At 35.9% G+C, this 16,301-nt stretch overlaps 1 protein-coding gene across 1 annotated transcript; it reads left to right on the top strand.

Moving 5' to 3' along the window:
- Positions 1-8,094: 8,094 nt before the first annotated feature.
- On the top strand, positions 8,095-10,826 carry RSPO2 (R-spondin 2; the record flags this gene model as incomplete). Its single annotated transcript, XM_010014153.1, has 3 exons — positions 8,095-8,238; positions 9,261-9,449; positions 10,804-10,826. Coding segments are annotated over 3 exons (356 nt in total), but the record flags the coding sequence as incomplete, so codon positions are not given.
- Between the last annotated feature and the right edge of the window lie 5,475 nt (positions 10,827-16,301).

Here is a 16,301-nt window from a genome sequence, read left to right as displayed (position 1 = left end):
ACTATTCTATGGTTCTATGATTCTATGAAATGGTAAAGCTGTGACAAACTTTGGGACCTGTTGTGGTCAAGTGACTGTGGGTGTCATTCTCTAGCACTCATGTTTGGCCCCAGGCCTGTATCTTAAAAATCTTTATTTGCATAATAATACTATCCACTAATAAATCTGTAACTACCCAAGCCATAGCTGTTTAGGCGGTTAAATATCTAATATAGATATTCCCTTGTAGGCTAAAGCTCTTTTGCTTATGATTTTCCTCCTCTCCTTACTCTTTCCTCAGTGACTTTCCTGAAAGTTTTGGTCTCTCTTCTCTTTCCATTGGTTGTACAACTGATAGTCCATCCATTTTAAGAACTGCTCACATCATAGCTCTCTTCAGCATATTGCCTCTGTCTCCTGCTTTTCTTAGCACTAGCACAGTCTTTGTCCCTCATGTGGCCCTGTATCCTCAAGGTGAGCTACAAAACATGTAGTTTGTCTGGATTTTTGAGGTATCTCTCAGCTCAAGAAATTCTGGAGAGGATTAGCATGGAAGGTAGTGCTTGATCATGACAGATTGGTGTGGACTGCCAACACACAAGTCAGGATGGCAGCATGAAGTCTGTAGCACCAGTGCTGTTTTTCTGAGCAGCAGAGGAATAGGAGCAGGAGTTGGAAGGAGTGAATGTGATGGACATAGGGACAGTCTGGGGATAGGTGAAGTTAGGAGTTTCTGGGGTAGAAGAGGCAGAGAGATCTGAGGAAAGAAGAGTAGAGGGCTGTGAGTCAGAGTTCGTGTGAAAGACTCAAGTATTGGGTGCTTTAGACCAAGCAACAATTGCCACTCCCCAGGATAACCAACCTTGCAAGTTACGGACCCAGAGGCTCCTTTTGGAATGATGCCTTAAAGACTGAGTTTGACCTTCAAAAGGAAAACACTAACTGTAGTGAATCATCATCTGTGACTTTGACTTCATAAATACAAGAGATCGCCTCAAGCAAAGACTACCAAGCCCTTCAATTGAGGAATGCTGTGTTTTCTTCCACAGCTTCAGTCTGCAGCTTTTCTTTGCAAAATATGATCATTATCTTTCCTTCTTGAAGGTGTTCACTACAGTTCGATGCAGTTTTCTTTCTTACACTGGTGGTTGCTGGTTTCCACTCATGCGGATTCCCTCACATGTTCTCACTTCCCTTTCCCATAGTCAACTGCTCTTCACTGGTGTCTGAGTTTCATGTGGAGCAGAACTTGCTGTGAATCATTGTTATTAACATTACTAGGAATTGACCAGCTGTTTTTTCCACTATGTGTACCTCAAAATATCTTTGTTATGAAGGGAGTTATGGATGGATGGTCAGTCACATTGATTATGTTTAGAAAGGGACGATGTTGCAATGGAAACACTATAGAATATGGATCTTTCACAAAGCCAAAATAAGGCTTACGTAAAATTTTTGAGATTATGCATATCAGTAAAAGTACAAATGAATCACTACTTTTTATCGTTAAGGTAGGCATTTTTTGACCTTAAAATTTGTCATATTGTGTTTAGTATGAGAAACTGATATAATCCACCTTGTTAAGATATGTTAAAATATGAAGCACATGCATCTCAATATGGAGACTTTTTTGCTTTATTTTGAGGCATATATTCAAAGGCATATATTTTTCTGCAATTCAGCTTATTCTGCATCACCTTATAAACTGGTGATAAATTTACTATAGAAGTATAGTTTTTGTTTTGGTAACATTATGCTCTAATTTCAGTACAAAGAGATAATGTTTACAGGAGCATATACTATTCTTTTTTTTTTTTTTTTTTTTTTTTTTTTTTTTTTTTTTTTTTTTTTTTTTTTTTTTTTTTTTTTTTTTTTTTTTTTTTTTTTTTTTTTTTTTTTTTTTTTTTTTTTTTTTTTTTTTTTTTTTTTTTTTTTTTTTTTTTTTTTTTTTTTTTTTTTTTTTTTTTTTTTTTTTTTTTTTGCAATAAAGATGTATGCATCTGAGTCTCTATTTAATTTAATATCTGAATTTGTATTTTTAACTCCTGGGCTTTTGATTCCATCCCTAAAATGTAAGTCTGTCAGTTCTTTAATGCTTATTTCAAAAGAAGAATGAGTAGGATTGGCTTATCATGACTGTCAGGAAGCCAAAATAGGTCACAAAAATCTTTAAATATCATTGTGGTTTATCTGCTTAAAATGTATCCCTAATTGAGACATGATTTGTAATCTGGGCTTTCTTCTTCCAGAGTTCTTTAATGCACTATTTATGTAGTTTTCTATAAATATTAAGTTTCATCCACATCAATCAGATTTGGTTATTTTGTGATATTCACATAAATATATGTGGGTCAACATAAATGAGATTATAAAGCCTGAATACAAACTTCTTATTCCTGGCCAGCTAAATAGACTTCTTATAGATCTGATTGTTGCCCTAACCTTGACTGAAAAATGGCTCTATAGCTATTACTTTTTCAAAATATCTGGTGCATGTGCAAAACACTTCAGAACAAAGTTATTTCTGAAGTGCCATCGGGTGCTAGAGCTCACTGAAAATTAAGGAAAAGGGGACTTTGGCTCCTAAGTCCTGTACATAACTTTTGCCCCTCTGTTTCAGTCAAAGTCAAAGATGTTTTAAATTTCTGCCTTTGAATTCTTTTCTGACAAATGAACTTTTTTAAGGGAGATGATATGATCCTTCTTTTTCTCCTGTCTAGAGCAAAGAATATGGTCCTTCAGTTTGGAAGGTTTCATGGCCATTGAGTGAGCAGTGGCACAGTATTAGCTTATGGAGTTATGTTTCTTTCTTGAGCATGTTCTGCAACTACGCTCAGGCATGGAGGCACTTTTGCATACTATAATCTACCCCTTGTGCTCTACTGAGATGTCAGTCATTCACATTCCGTCAGCCTAAATTAAGAGGTTAAAGAGTATCAATAGACTTTTCCATTGGAAAAGCTATGTATCTTGTCCCATAAATCAACATTTTATAGCTCTTGAAGAGGTAACTTTCTGTTTTGCTTTGTTTTGTCTGAACACTGAAGACAGTTGAGCAAAGCACTTCTGTCTGATTTCAGCCCAGCTCAGCTTCACCAGACAAAGTAGTGACTTCTCTTCCACCCTTTCCCCTGAGGGGTAAAGTCATGGAGCTGTGAATTTATAACCACTCCTGTGACAGCTTGTGATTGAAAATAAACTACTAGAAAGTTTTCCTAACTTTTGGAGTACTGCTTTTCTCCAGTTCTCAGTTTCCACTTTATAAATATGTTTTCATCATTAAACATTATACTCTTTACTGTTTTTAATATTAATTTTTTCCATTAAAGTAAATGCAGTGGCGTCTGGTCAATTTGATGGTATAAGAAAGTTACTAGTTTAAAACTGCCTTTGTTGAAGTAATTAGGACCTTTGCCATGGATTTTAGTGAGGTCAGAATGTTTTTCTTGTTTTCTTTGCATTTGTATACAACTCTTGTGGGAAGTATGGTGTGACATTTTAAAAAGTGTCATCTGTTTAGAAATGGGCTGTGCTAATCAGGCATACCAGCAGATTTCTCTGGGCCTCCCTGAGTGCTTTTTGAAGTCCAGTTATATGCAAATGCTAGCAAGAAAGATGTGTGGTCTTCATATGGGGTGGCTTTCAGTGGTGCTTTATACCTTTCAAGTGGAAGGGTGGAAGCAAATATTTCACTTTCTGGCTTTCTCAAAATAGAATCACTGGGAAGAACATGTGAGATTGTGCTAGAAGAGTTGCAGTAGGTGTTACGATGTTGGAGAGGTCCTGGTTGTGAACGGAGGGTAGTAGGGCCAGGGGGATATAAGGAGACAAAATGCTGATCAGGAATAGGAGGGATTTGAGGTCTGGTTGGAAGCAGACCCTTGGTGAGATACTGCAAATTGAATACAAATGAAAGACGAAGTAAGGACTTGAGTGTCTGCCCCTGGCCTACAGACCTCTTGTTGCTAGCTAAATGAGAACAGCAGCAATGAAGCACCCTTTATTTCTTCACTCTAAGGTTCTGAAGATTAGGTTTCTAATTCTGTCATTGTTGCCCTGCAAGTATGGTAGGCCTGCCAAAAGTATGTGATCACTCTTTGGGGTTCTTCTGCAGGACTGAATTTATCAACTCCTTGTCCCCTTTACACCAATCTTATCTTTCCCTCTGCCTCCCAGAGTTTCCACTTCTAGGCTTCTCCTTACCACTTCCCTAAAATCTCCCAGGCACTCTTGTCTATCTAGAAACCTCTAATGGGCACCATTTTCAATTTTTTTTTAAACTGGGGGAAGGCATTTCTGAAGAATACTGTTGGTAATGAAGTATCTGTTTCTTGCCTCTAAAGAGCAACTTGGGCCTCCAATCTTAGCTATGGTTAGCTGAAGTTTTTTGTCTTGTTTCCTTTGGGTTTTTTTCTGGTGTTGTAAACTTCTAGCTAATCTTTTAAGTGGAGTAAAGAGAATACACCAGCCACAGTTTAGCTCCTGAAATTACACAGAAAATAAAGCCACTGAACTGGTGAGAAAAGCAATCAATCAGATGTATGGCTAATAAATTGAAGTAATAAAATTGGTTTTGATAAGAACCTTCTCCAGATGAAAAAAGAATCTCTGCTTTGTTCCAGTTTATTATATCAGTAAGCTTACTAGTTAATTTAAATGGAATTGAAAAGTGTTTACATAGACATTTTTAAAAGTAGAAAAGAATTTTGCTTTATCTGTCCAGAATTAGGCATAAGATGCTGAGATCAGAAAGTTCAAAGGGTTGAAAACTCTGACAATCAGAAGAAAGAAGTTCAGGTCATTAACCTTAAACAATATTTCCTTGGGTGTTATTATATTATTTTGTGTAAAGGATGAGGCAATTCTTTTTCTTTTCTTTCTTTCTTTTTTTTTTAAATGCTGGTTTTCTTAAGTATTGAATATTATGTCAAACAGCTCTTCTGTAGATTTCAAACTAGATAATTCATTTATTATCCTATTTATTATTTAAATAAGAGAATACAAAAAAATAGGAATCTGAAATACTTCTACTAAGACCTATATTTAATAAATCTTACATAATGATGCAGATTAACAAAAAGAAATACAAAATTTGACATGTTTGTATTTATTTCCAAACTAAGGTATCTTAATATTTATAATGGAGTATCAACTTCTTTAGAAGTCCAACTAAAAATGTGTACACTTTCTCCATGTTAGTATATCTAGCTGTAAAAGCAAAAGAATTTAATTAATTTATTTTAATGTACTAACCTCAAAGTTAAAATAATTTATTAACAGCACTTTTACTAAAAGAAAAAAATAAAATAGAAGCAAGGCTTAGCTTCATCATTTGAAACTGAGTGTATGGAGGATGTAATAAAGGAGTTGTCACTCCCAGTTGATCTTCAACTGCTGTGTGGTCTATTATGGAATTTAATTATCATTATGGTTAGCATCCAGTAACTCCAAGCATTGTGCTGAATGTTACTCTGGTGAATGAATGTTTTAATTTCAGAATTCTTAAAGTATTCCTACCATTCTTTCAGTATTTTCTACTAAATTATGTCTGATACACATTAAATAATAGACACTTCATGTTTGGAGTGATTTATCTTCATAGGAGAATAAACTGTTCTGGTGGAAATCTCACCCAACTTTCACCCAGAAGCATCTAGTAATGCCTTCAAAATATAATTGTCATGACAAGGACTCTACTGTGATACAAAAGAAAACAGTTATAGAATACAAAGCAAAAAATATAAATAGGATTGGAATTATGATCAAGAAACTGAAAGATTTATTAATTCATTTAATGTTTAAATGTGGGGTATTCACATGTGTACTAGCAATACGTAATAGCAATTTAAATAGCAGTAGTTTTATGGAGGGTATCCCAAGCAAAGTTGAGGCATGCTTTTGCCTGCTAAGCATGTTTATATGTCATAAACAGGCAACTTGTACTGAAAAGTTTCTCATTTAATCCCTCTTCCACTCTAAAAAGTTCAAATGGAGTAAATTTTAAACATGTTACTCACCAACATGTCTTGAAAACAATAGTTAAACCAGTATTTATTTCAAAAAATATGCTTGTATCACTTGGATGTGAGGGAGGGTCACAGGATGCTAATTTTTCTTTTAATGTTCTGTTCTGCACCTCATTATTGAACTACAGGATTTGGAAAAACCTTGATGTCTTTTCAAACTGCGTTGTGTGGGTGGGCAAGAGGTGAATGTTGTTTTTTCCTGAATATTTACACAGACTGGATGTTTGATTCAAGCATTGCAAGTAATAAAATCAGATTTGCAATTAACTATTGCAGTACATCTCCAGAGCAGGTCACTGTATCATTTGTGCAGACAGATTAATCTGGGGAAGTGATGTTGCAGGGTTATTGTTTGGGCAGTGATCTCCTCTTTGGAGAATGGTTCAAAACTCATTCTTGGGAATTTCCTATAATGTAAACTGTGGATAAGAAGCCCAGCTTCTGTTGCTTATATGAACACAAGTTCTAAAAGCTCCTTTGAGAGATGCTGGACACAGGAGTTGGCAGGATGAAGGTTAAGTGTGGTTGTGTCTATAGAGCTTGCAGAGCTTATCTTTGGTAGTGCAAGACTTCAAACTGATGTTCACATTCCTTCTAACCAAAGAAAGGAGTACCAGCATTTGATTTTTTTACTTTTTTCTCCATTCAATATGCCTGATTTATTGTCCAATGCCACAAGAAATCGGGTATAAAAAGACTCAAATTGCCCTAATTGCTAACGGAGAATAATTTTCCACCACCAGCCAGTTAAAGTGTTATGTTGTGCCTTACTTAGGCATGTTGAAGTTCAGGAATAAATACTAAAATCTGTTTTATAAAGATTGCCTGAATTTGAGATGTTGTTAAGGGGAGGGTATATTTACCAATAGCTATTTCAGAAGTCCTAATGGTTTGTGGTTTCTGTTTTGGTTGGGGTTTTTTTTTCTTTAGAAAAGAATGAAGAATAAATGAATTAAATAAGTGACCAAAAATATTAGTATATTGTTGCATGACCTGATTAACAAATGCTTCCTTCTGTGACTTCAGATTGCTGAAGACAGGATGGTTAACATAGTTGTATAAATTAACTATGTTAGCTGAAGGATTAGATTCTTTTAAAATAATTTCAAAGTGTTCATTACTGTTCCAAGTGTAATGGCTTTTATGTTTTAATATTGGGAACGTTTTTCCCTGGCATTTGTTTTTTAGGTATGTATGACTGACTTTCATAAGCCTCCATGTAAGTATTTCCTCTTCTCAGGTGTGCATGTGAATGTTGGTACCTAGTTCATTTCCAAGTTGCCATGTTTTAGTATAGAATAGGATGTTTCTGAACAGTTTGCCTCTGAGTCTGTAGTTTATAATGGATGATATTTCTCTTAAATTTTTGGAGAAATCCAGTATTTCAAAAGGCAATAATATATTTTATGTTGTTGGGTTGGTTGGGTTTTTTTTTTGTTTTTTTTTTGGGGGGGGGTTTTGGTTTGTTTGGTTTTTTTTTCTAATTTTTATAGCTTTATGTCTTTTAATCACTTAATATTGTTTTTTATGGATTAACTGGCTTAATAATAGAGAGGAGTTATATCCAGAAAAATTGAGGCTTTTTGCATGGTAGCACATACCTGTTAGATATGGACATCAGCTATAATATGTGAAAGCATTCATTCACCTATTTATAGGGTCAACTCATGAAAAAAAAACATATCCTGCTTTTGATGACAAATAGTAAACTGAAGGTCGTACATACAATACATGCATGCTTCCCAAAACTTTTGCATCTTAGTTGGCTCAAAATTAGTTAAACACAAAAACAACTTACGTTGAACGTTTTCCTCCAAAAATTTGAGGTAACTAACTCAAATATCACCTAACTAGAGGTTTTATCTATAGCTTTGTGTAAAAAAAAAAAAAATGAATAAAAGGATGTAGGGGAAAATGTGGTAAATAATTACGGTTAATAATCTCCTATAGAGCAGATGAATTTCAGGATGAGAGTATTCCTCATTAGGGTACTTCTAGTTTTGCTGTTTTATTGCTTTGTAAGTCATTCCATTTTTAGTCTGACCCTAATTTAGCTGTCTCACTGTTCCTTATGATCCTTTCAATTCAGGATGCAGAATAGAAAACTGCGACTCCTGCTTTAGCAGAGACTTTTGTACCAAATGCAAAACTGGCTTTTACTCGCACAGAGGTCGGTGCTTCCGAGGATGCCCCCCTGGATTTGCAGCCTTGGAAGAGCTTATGGAATGTGTGGGTGAGTCTTCTAGCACAGCAATGCTGCTGAAGCAGCTCTTTTGCCAGGTGGCAGGTTCAAATATAGCACTGTTTTTGAGCTGATGCTCAACATTTCCTATCAAGAAATATCGACTGATGAATTGGGTCTGCATTTTTTTAATCAATAATAATGATGTTTTTTTCCAAACTTTGAAATACTGCATTAATGGGAATGGCACTCTGTGTTGCCTCAGAAAGTTCTGTCCTTTTAATTGTAAATCACCTTGTGTGAGGATTTATAACTCAGAATTTATAAGATTTTAGGAAGGCCAGTTTTTTGCATTAGAATCAGTGATATAGTTGATGGATTCTTGCCCTTATAAAACTACCTGCTCATTTTGCCATTTACCAAGGCCAGAACCCAGGGGCAGGGCAGGTTGCATTCCTGTAACATCTGGGTTTCATATTCACTTTCAGTTTCTCAGCAGCCCCTCCCTTTTCCAAAGGAAGTAACAAATATAAACCACCAAATAAGGGTTTTTTTTTTTACTAGAAATTACTATATAACTCCAACCAGCGTTGGCAGTTCTCACAGTATTTCTCAGGTCTCACAGTTTGGTGTTTTATCTTGAAGCCTGGGAATTGTGTCAGAACAGACTCTTTCTTTCAAGAGTATTCCTTGCATTTCATGATGGATAAGCCCTGAAAATGTGACCCCTTAAACTTTGCAAATCCTGTTGACAACCAAATAGGATTTATTTATTGAAAAACTAAAAATAAAAAAGAAAAACCTTATAATTTTAGGAGGCTTTTTGAATAATTTGGACTAACACAATGTCTGTACAGATTGGTAGTCAGATGGTTTTATGCTCAGGTTGATGCTGTCTAAAAAGATTCTTTCAGAGATTTTCTGTAAGAGATTTTCAATTTGTTTGCAAGTTTTTGCCTGTTAACAGTAAAACTTCCAGGTGGTGCTTTATGATATTGTATTCTGATTGAAAAAGAAAAAAAAACCCCAAACCCAAAATAATTGCTCATTCATGTTTTCTTTTGCTTTATCAGAAGGCTGTGAAGTGGGTCAGTGGAGTGAGTGGGGAACTTGCAGCAGAAATAACAAAACATGTGGATTTAAGTGGGGCCTGGAAACGAGAACAAGACAAATTGTGAAGAAGCCAGCAAAAGACACAATTCCATGCCCAACCATTGCAGAATCCAGACGGTGTAAAATGGCCATGAGGCATTGTCCAGGAGGTAAGTGTAAGTGTAATCCATGCCACAAAAATCTTTACGAGCTTTCCTTAACTGAAATCCTATTTCTAACTTGAAAAGAGCTATTTCATCCCAGCCAAAGGGGAAATCCTGTCCCTGCTCTGCCAGCCAAGGCTGAAAGCAGTACTACGGCAGTCCTAATTTATGCAGCAAGCTCAAGGGAAAAGCTCAGCATGATTAGTCTCTCAGTATACTGTGAAACTGTGTTTTTCCTGGTGTGGTTCTGAGGTTTTTTTAAAGAGGTGCCCCATGGAAGAATAGGTCAGCAGGAGAACAATACTGAAGGTGGAATAACTAATTGGTCTGCACATGGCAGGAAAGATTATGATTCTAAACCTCTCTGCAAGCGGCACACCCGGTGCTGGTGTGACAGGGATATAAATTCAGTGAAGTTAGTTACACATGGCATTGTTAGCTGGAATGTTACTTGTTCTGAATATTGTAAGTCAGGGCCGAACTATGATAGATGTGATGATATTTGCAGAACAGTGATAGATTATGAAGCTTTTCATTATAAGACCAGCTTATGGCAGTTACCACAAGTAAATTTCCTAAGAATTAGGAAATTTATTGCCTAGACTATATTAAGATCATTGATCAAATCTCTGCATTTTTTTCATTAAGTATCAGGAAAGTCATTGCTGCAAATAAAAATTCAGCATGAAAGGTTTGTAGCACTCTTTCATAACTATGGTCTCCAGTAAATCCTAAATATTACAGTCTTCTTCTGTTCGTCTATGATGTGGCTTCCCTGCCTGCATTTTTGGAGATAAAAATAGATTCGTATGAAACTGTAGGTTTGAACTCTCCACACTGAATGCTGATGCTTAATAATGCTTCTGTGCCATCATATAAAACACTGGCCAGAGTATGAACTCTCTTCTCTCTCCTTAGAAATTCCTGTGAAGGAGTGTGTTAGTGGTGTTTTAAGTGCCTAGAATAAGTCATACACAGATCTGGTTATCTCTGCAGGTGAGGAAGCCACAGACATTGTCCTGTTTGAAACACCTGCTTTGTAGTATGTTTTAATTATGATTATATACATGGCTGGCCTAAGATCCTACTCTTTTATCATATTTAATTTAGTTAGCAAGTTGCTGCATTAGACACAAAATGTTTCATTGCTTTTTTAATCCCTGTGAAGCAGCAGGGATGCAGAGACACTGGTGTCCTGGGTTCGGCTACAGCAGTCATTTTTCTCCTTCTTAGTAGCTGGTGCAGTGCTGTGGTTTTTGACTTTGAGCCTGGGAACAACGCTGGTAACACCGATGTTTTTAGTTGTTGCTCAGTAATGTTTACTCTGACCAAGGACTTTCTCAGTCTCATGCTCTGCCAGGGAGGAGGGGAAGCCAGGAGGAAGAGGAGACAGGACACCTGACCCAAACTGGCCAAAGGGGTATTCCATACCACAGCACGTCATGACCAGTATATAAACCGGGGGGAGTTACCCAGAAGGCCCAGATCGGTGCTCGGGTTGGGCTGGGTATCAGTTGGCGAGTGGTGAGCGGTTGTGTCCTCTCCCCTTGTTATTTCCCTTATCATTATTATTATTAGTGGTAGCAGTAGTGGTTTTGTATTATACCTTAGTTACTGGACTGCTCTTATCAGAAAGAGAAAAAATGACTCCTGTAGCTGAACCCAGGACAACTGGTTACACAGGGAAGCTCAAATCAAGCAGGTTCTAGCTGCTAAGGAAGAGATTCTGTGTTTTTAAAAAATATGGTGTTTTCTTAATGTTAGAAATTTTGTAATTGAACTTTTAAACTGGGGAAATAAGAGAAAAATGTAAGATTAGCATTACTGGAGGACTGAGGGACCATAATCCCTGTAAATGTCAGTGGAAAGGCTGTTAATTAATGCTTTCTTCCTAATGTTCTCAGTATATAAACTCACACAAATGTGTAGGATAAGTATTGGATTATAAAGCTAAAACAGTTGTAGATTGTGATGGATTAAATTGAGCACAGGAAGTAAGGTTATTTTTGGTAGAACAGGGTCAAATATAGTGTTTTTGTCACATGCTTTCTACTTCTGTACAGTTTACAGTTACTATTTATGGTCCATGTTTCAGAAAAACTTCTGAAACAGATTTTTACAGATTTGCAGAAGTGCAGTTAAATTCGGCTTTCCTACTAAGTACTTCAGCTTCATATTTATCAGGGACTGAGATGTTACCCATCTGGCCATATGGCTGTGGTACAAATCTAGTTGATGAAAAAAAGTTCTTTATCACTTCCCCAGTGTTTGCAGAGTTGTAGAGATACAAGCTGGAATGCAAGTGAAAGGTGATTTCACTTCTTTCCTACTGAAGCCAGCAACATTAAGAGGATACTGTACTTGATGTCAAATATATTACTCTGTGATATTTTCTTATTATCAGTACTAATTGATTTAACTGTTATTACCAGGTGGGAATGTCACATCTGTGTATCTGTTCCTGTTAGGTATCTTACCCTGTGGCTTGGGTGTAACATGACTCAAACTATGAGAGGCTGGACTTAGAAAAAGATTACTTGGATCATTCAGGCCATCTCCTACCTGTGCTAGTCTCTTCCTGATAAGAATTTTTCTTCTCTTTGTCTCAAAAAAAAAAAAAAAGAGGAAAAAAGAATTTTGAAAAAAGAGTGATTGTGTTTCAAGCAATGGGGAAATTAGGAGGCAGAAATGTTCTGTGGACTGATAAATCTTGTGGTCTTGCCTGTAGATTTATTACAAGTATTCTCTTTTTACCTCTTATTTTTACATAGTCCCCATGTTCACCTCAGTAATTACTCCTCTTTTGTTTTTACCTTTGAGAAACTTGCTGATTGCTCTCATGTCATATTAAGTAATAGCTGAATATTACTCTATGCCAAAGTTGTTAATTCTAGTACAAATCATGATGCTGTTTAGGAATGTTTATTTAAGACATGAAGCAAGAGAGATGAAGATGGCTTGTATGTATGCATTAATTTCCTGAGCTCAAATGGAGGAAGGCAGCAGGACAGGTCATAAGGCTGTAGTGGGACGGACTTCTCACCTTAACTCTGGCTTGTAATTGGATAGACTTCATGCTGATTGATTGGGTTTGGGGGATTTTTATGCAGTAATCTTTTATCTAACAGTAAATAGACCCAGTCAGATTTTCATTATTGATATTCAGAAATTATGACTGAAAAGACTAAAAGATAAAAGAATATATACTTAAATACAGAAAGCTAATGAATATGCAGACTGTAGTACATAGAATTTACAATATACTGTCCTTTACCTACTGCATCTTTCTGTTTTGCAGTAGCATTGGACCAAATCTGCCCTTTTTTCACCTTCAGCAGACAGGTAGAAACTGCATTAAGTGTAGCTCCACTGAGTTCTAGCTCTGCTAGAATACTGGTATCACCAAGCAGGTTTGCCTCCTTTACTGTATGTTGTGAGCACCGATTACCCTCAGATCAAGAAGGTTTGGCTTTAGCTTGTCTGAAAACACAATTCCTAATTATTAGCTACAAAGCATGACTCAAAGCTTCTGAAGGAAAAAAGGAAAAACCCTTTCAGCATCAGCAGAGAGCTTACAAGAAGTAAACTCCACCAAACACTTATTTGCACAGTGCACATTGGGAAAGCAATAGTAATAGCAGTAGTAATAGAGCAAATATTTTTGTGGCTATTTTAGTTGATGGCCATTTTGCACATTTTGTGAAGGAGTTAGCAATTGGGAGCAAGAAGGGACAAGATGAAGTTTGGAGGCTTTCCAGAAAACAAGAACTGTTTTACAGTATGGCTTAACCCTCGGAGCCTGGCATGCTTGTTAGTACATTTGTTCGGGAAACAAGCTTTTGTCAGGTGCAGAATCTGCTCGTCTGGATTATCAACATCTGCTTCCTACAGAGGATGTTGTACTGGGAGTATTAAAATGTTTTTTGGTTTTTTTTCCCCACACCCTTTAGCTGATCGCATTAAGAAGGAATGGCTGCAGGTGAAAACTAACAGTAAAGGAAATCTAAACCCTATGGAAAATGAAATTCCTGATACTGCTCATTTCAGTAAGAGTGCCTGCAACTAGACTAAGTATTTTAAATTAAGACATATAGGCAAGAAATGTAGTTACATTATCAATATACACCAAGTTTGTGCCAGCTTCTTAAAAGAGCACAAAGCTTGTAATCTCTGTTTGGTAATAGTAATAATGATAAGAAATAAAAAATAAAAACTGAAGAATAGGTAGTTCAGGTTGGAAAGGACTGCAGAGGGTCATCTAGTCCAGCCTGCTGCTCAAATCAGGTCAGCTGTGAGAAAAACAGGATTAGAACTTTAACAATTCTCAGAGATTAAATATTTTCCCTTTTTTGGACATAGCTCTGTTCCTTTTTATGTACTTATTTCTGCTTTAAAATATAGTATTTTACTTTTTTTTGTTTCTTAGAAACACAAAACCATGTACTGATAATTCACATGTATATATCTTCTCTTTCCTTCCGCAGCAGGGATAGGCAAATTAGGAATCTGTTGATGGAGGAGTGTTTTTCTCCATACGTTTGTATCAAAGCAGTAAAGAAAATTCATATTCATTAATATTAGTTCAACTATAAACTTAGTGTGACTTTTAAATAATTGATGGCTTTTTTTGTATTACATTATTGGAAGTGATCTATTCTTTAGTTATTTTCTAAAGGGAAAATATAATACAGTCAGGCTCTTATTTGAGAAGTATTTAGAAACAGTTTTTATAAACTATACACACTTGTACATCAGCGTAAGTAGCAGTTAGGTTTGATTCTAAACCCAAATACTATCTGTCAGGGACCAACATTCAGTTTTCCTTTGCATTTTACAGGAATAATTCCACTGTTACAAAATTACTTGATGGTTTAGATGTCTCTCAAAGCTCTGTGAACAAGATATGGCTGTTGACTCATACTGCTTCATTTTCTATGTGTTTGAAATAAGGTCAGTTAAATTAAGCAGCTAAACAATTAAGTGCTCTGAAAAATATCAACACTTATTGAAAATAACCCTTCCAATATTTAGATTCTTCAGGTAACTGTTCAATATTTGGGTTGGTATTTTCCTTGAAACTGGTATGGTGGATCATGCAGGGGGGTTGAGGCAGCTTGGTATTAAGTCACAATACTCCTACAAAACTTTTTTGCTGTTTCAGTCCAGATAAATATTACTGTGGGTTATAATTCCAATTATTAACATTTCTGGGGTGTGTGAACATGGTGAAATAATGCATTACTTATATTGAAGCCTGTAGCTTAGCTTGGATAGACATAAGTAGCCTAAATTTCCTTGGAGTGCTGTTGTAGTGAAGTGTGGTTTTTGGTTTGTTTATTTAACTGATGGGTCAGGTTTTTGAAGGTTTTAAAAGGCTTAGTTCTCTTTGATTTCAGGAGAATTTAAAAATGCATGGTTCTTTTTAAGACTGGAAATAAAATCTGTCTAAAGTGACCTTTAGAATGTACCTTTAATGACATGAGCAAAATACTTTCGTGGAAAAGAGTTGTCATCTGATTTGTTTTAGTTTTCCTTCTTCTGTACAACTGCCCAAAGCACATCTTGTACTATATATATTCCCAAGTGCAAGGGTTTAGCTCTACATACCTTATCAGGACAATTCAGCCTGTGGAATTTCATGTATTGTTTTATCATAGTGTAGCATGATACATTTTCAACTTATTTTAGAAGATTATCAGGGAATTGCTGGAAGTGCAGAAGAGCCAACTGAAGCATGTTTTTTCCTTCATTCTGAACATAAATTATCCTTCAATCCTACTTTTTAGTTAAAGTAATAGGAAATATTTTCTTGGGAAGACTTTCACACAGTTTTTTCAAGCATTGAAAGGTTGTATGCACAATATATTTATTGCTATTATTATATCTTAGACCAGATAAGTACTTTCAACGTGTGTTTTCTTTAGTATATTGTATTTCAGAAGTAGCATGAGTATCATGTGATGCACTATCTCCTATGGGAGTTATCTTTTTTTAATGAATAACCGAGCGTACCAGAGCGTAAATCCTCATAAATGACCAATGTGAGTTATAACCGTCCCATGGCAATTATACAGTTCATGGTTATTTAAAAATGCTGAAGGAGAGCCAGCTGCTAATCCACATGGACATACAAATACTGAAGAGTGCTGTAGCTGATCCAAGTGCATAAATTGAATTTGTCCATAAAAGGTACTTGACAAATTTTATTGTGATACCCTTATGAAGTAACTCCTATTGGTTTTTGTCTTTTTCTCTTTCTCTAACTACGATTTACATTAAGGAGAAAAAGCCATATATTTACTAATTTCTACTTCTCAATCAGAGCATTATTTTTGACACATTATAGTCAGCCATTTCAGTCGCACAGAGAAACCAGCAAACACTTTCCTACCTGAGATTATATTTTTCTTCCCTGAAGATCGATCAGTAAGGCACATTTCTATGGATATCCTCTCCCATATCACAGGCCTGGGTAATGGCAGGTCTGGAGACACATCTGCTTCAGATATGGCGTGACTAGAAAGCAATTGGCCTTGCTTGTTTTTAAGGATTCACTAAGGCTTTCCTTGCACAGAAGTCTCTTTTGAAGTAATGAACCTATTAGGCTATACAGACATTATTTGTTTCTACAACATTAATACAAAGGCCACATCCTGACATAGTCCTGGCAGAATTTTTGGTTGGATTATTCTGATACTCCTCAGCTTTTTTACTGTTTATCTCCCTAGCAGAAAATGAACCAACAATGGCAGTGTTTGGATCTTGGAAGTTACTCTATGAATAATGGCAACTGTGAATGAAGTAGAAGGACTTCACCATACTATAATATTTAGAAAATATGCAGTATTTTTGTGCAAT

The sequence above is a fragment of the Nestor notabilis genome, unplaced genomic scaffold, assembly GCF_000696875.1.
Source record: "Nestor notabilis isolate BGI_N333 unplaced genomic scaffold, ASM69687v1 scaffold33594, whole genome shotgun sequence".
NCBI lineage: Eukaryota > Metazoa > Chordata > Aves > Psittaciformes > Psittacidae > Nestor > Nestor notabilis.
Note: the sequence above shows the minus strand (reverse complement) of the source record. Positions and strands in the feature narration are given on the sequence as shown.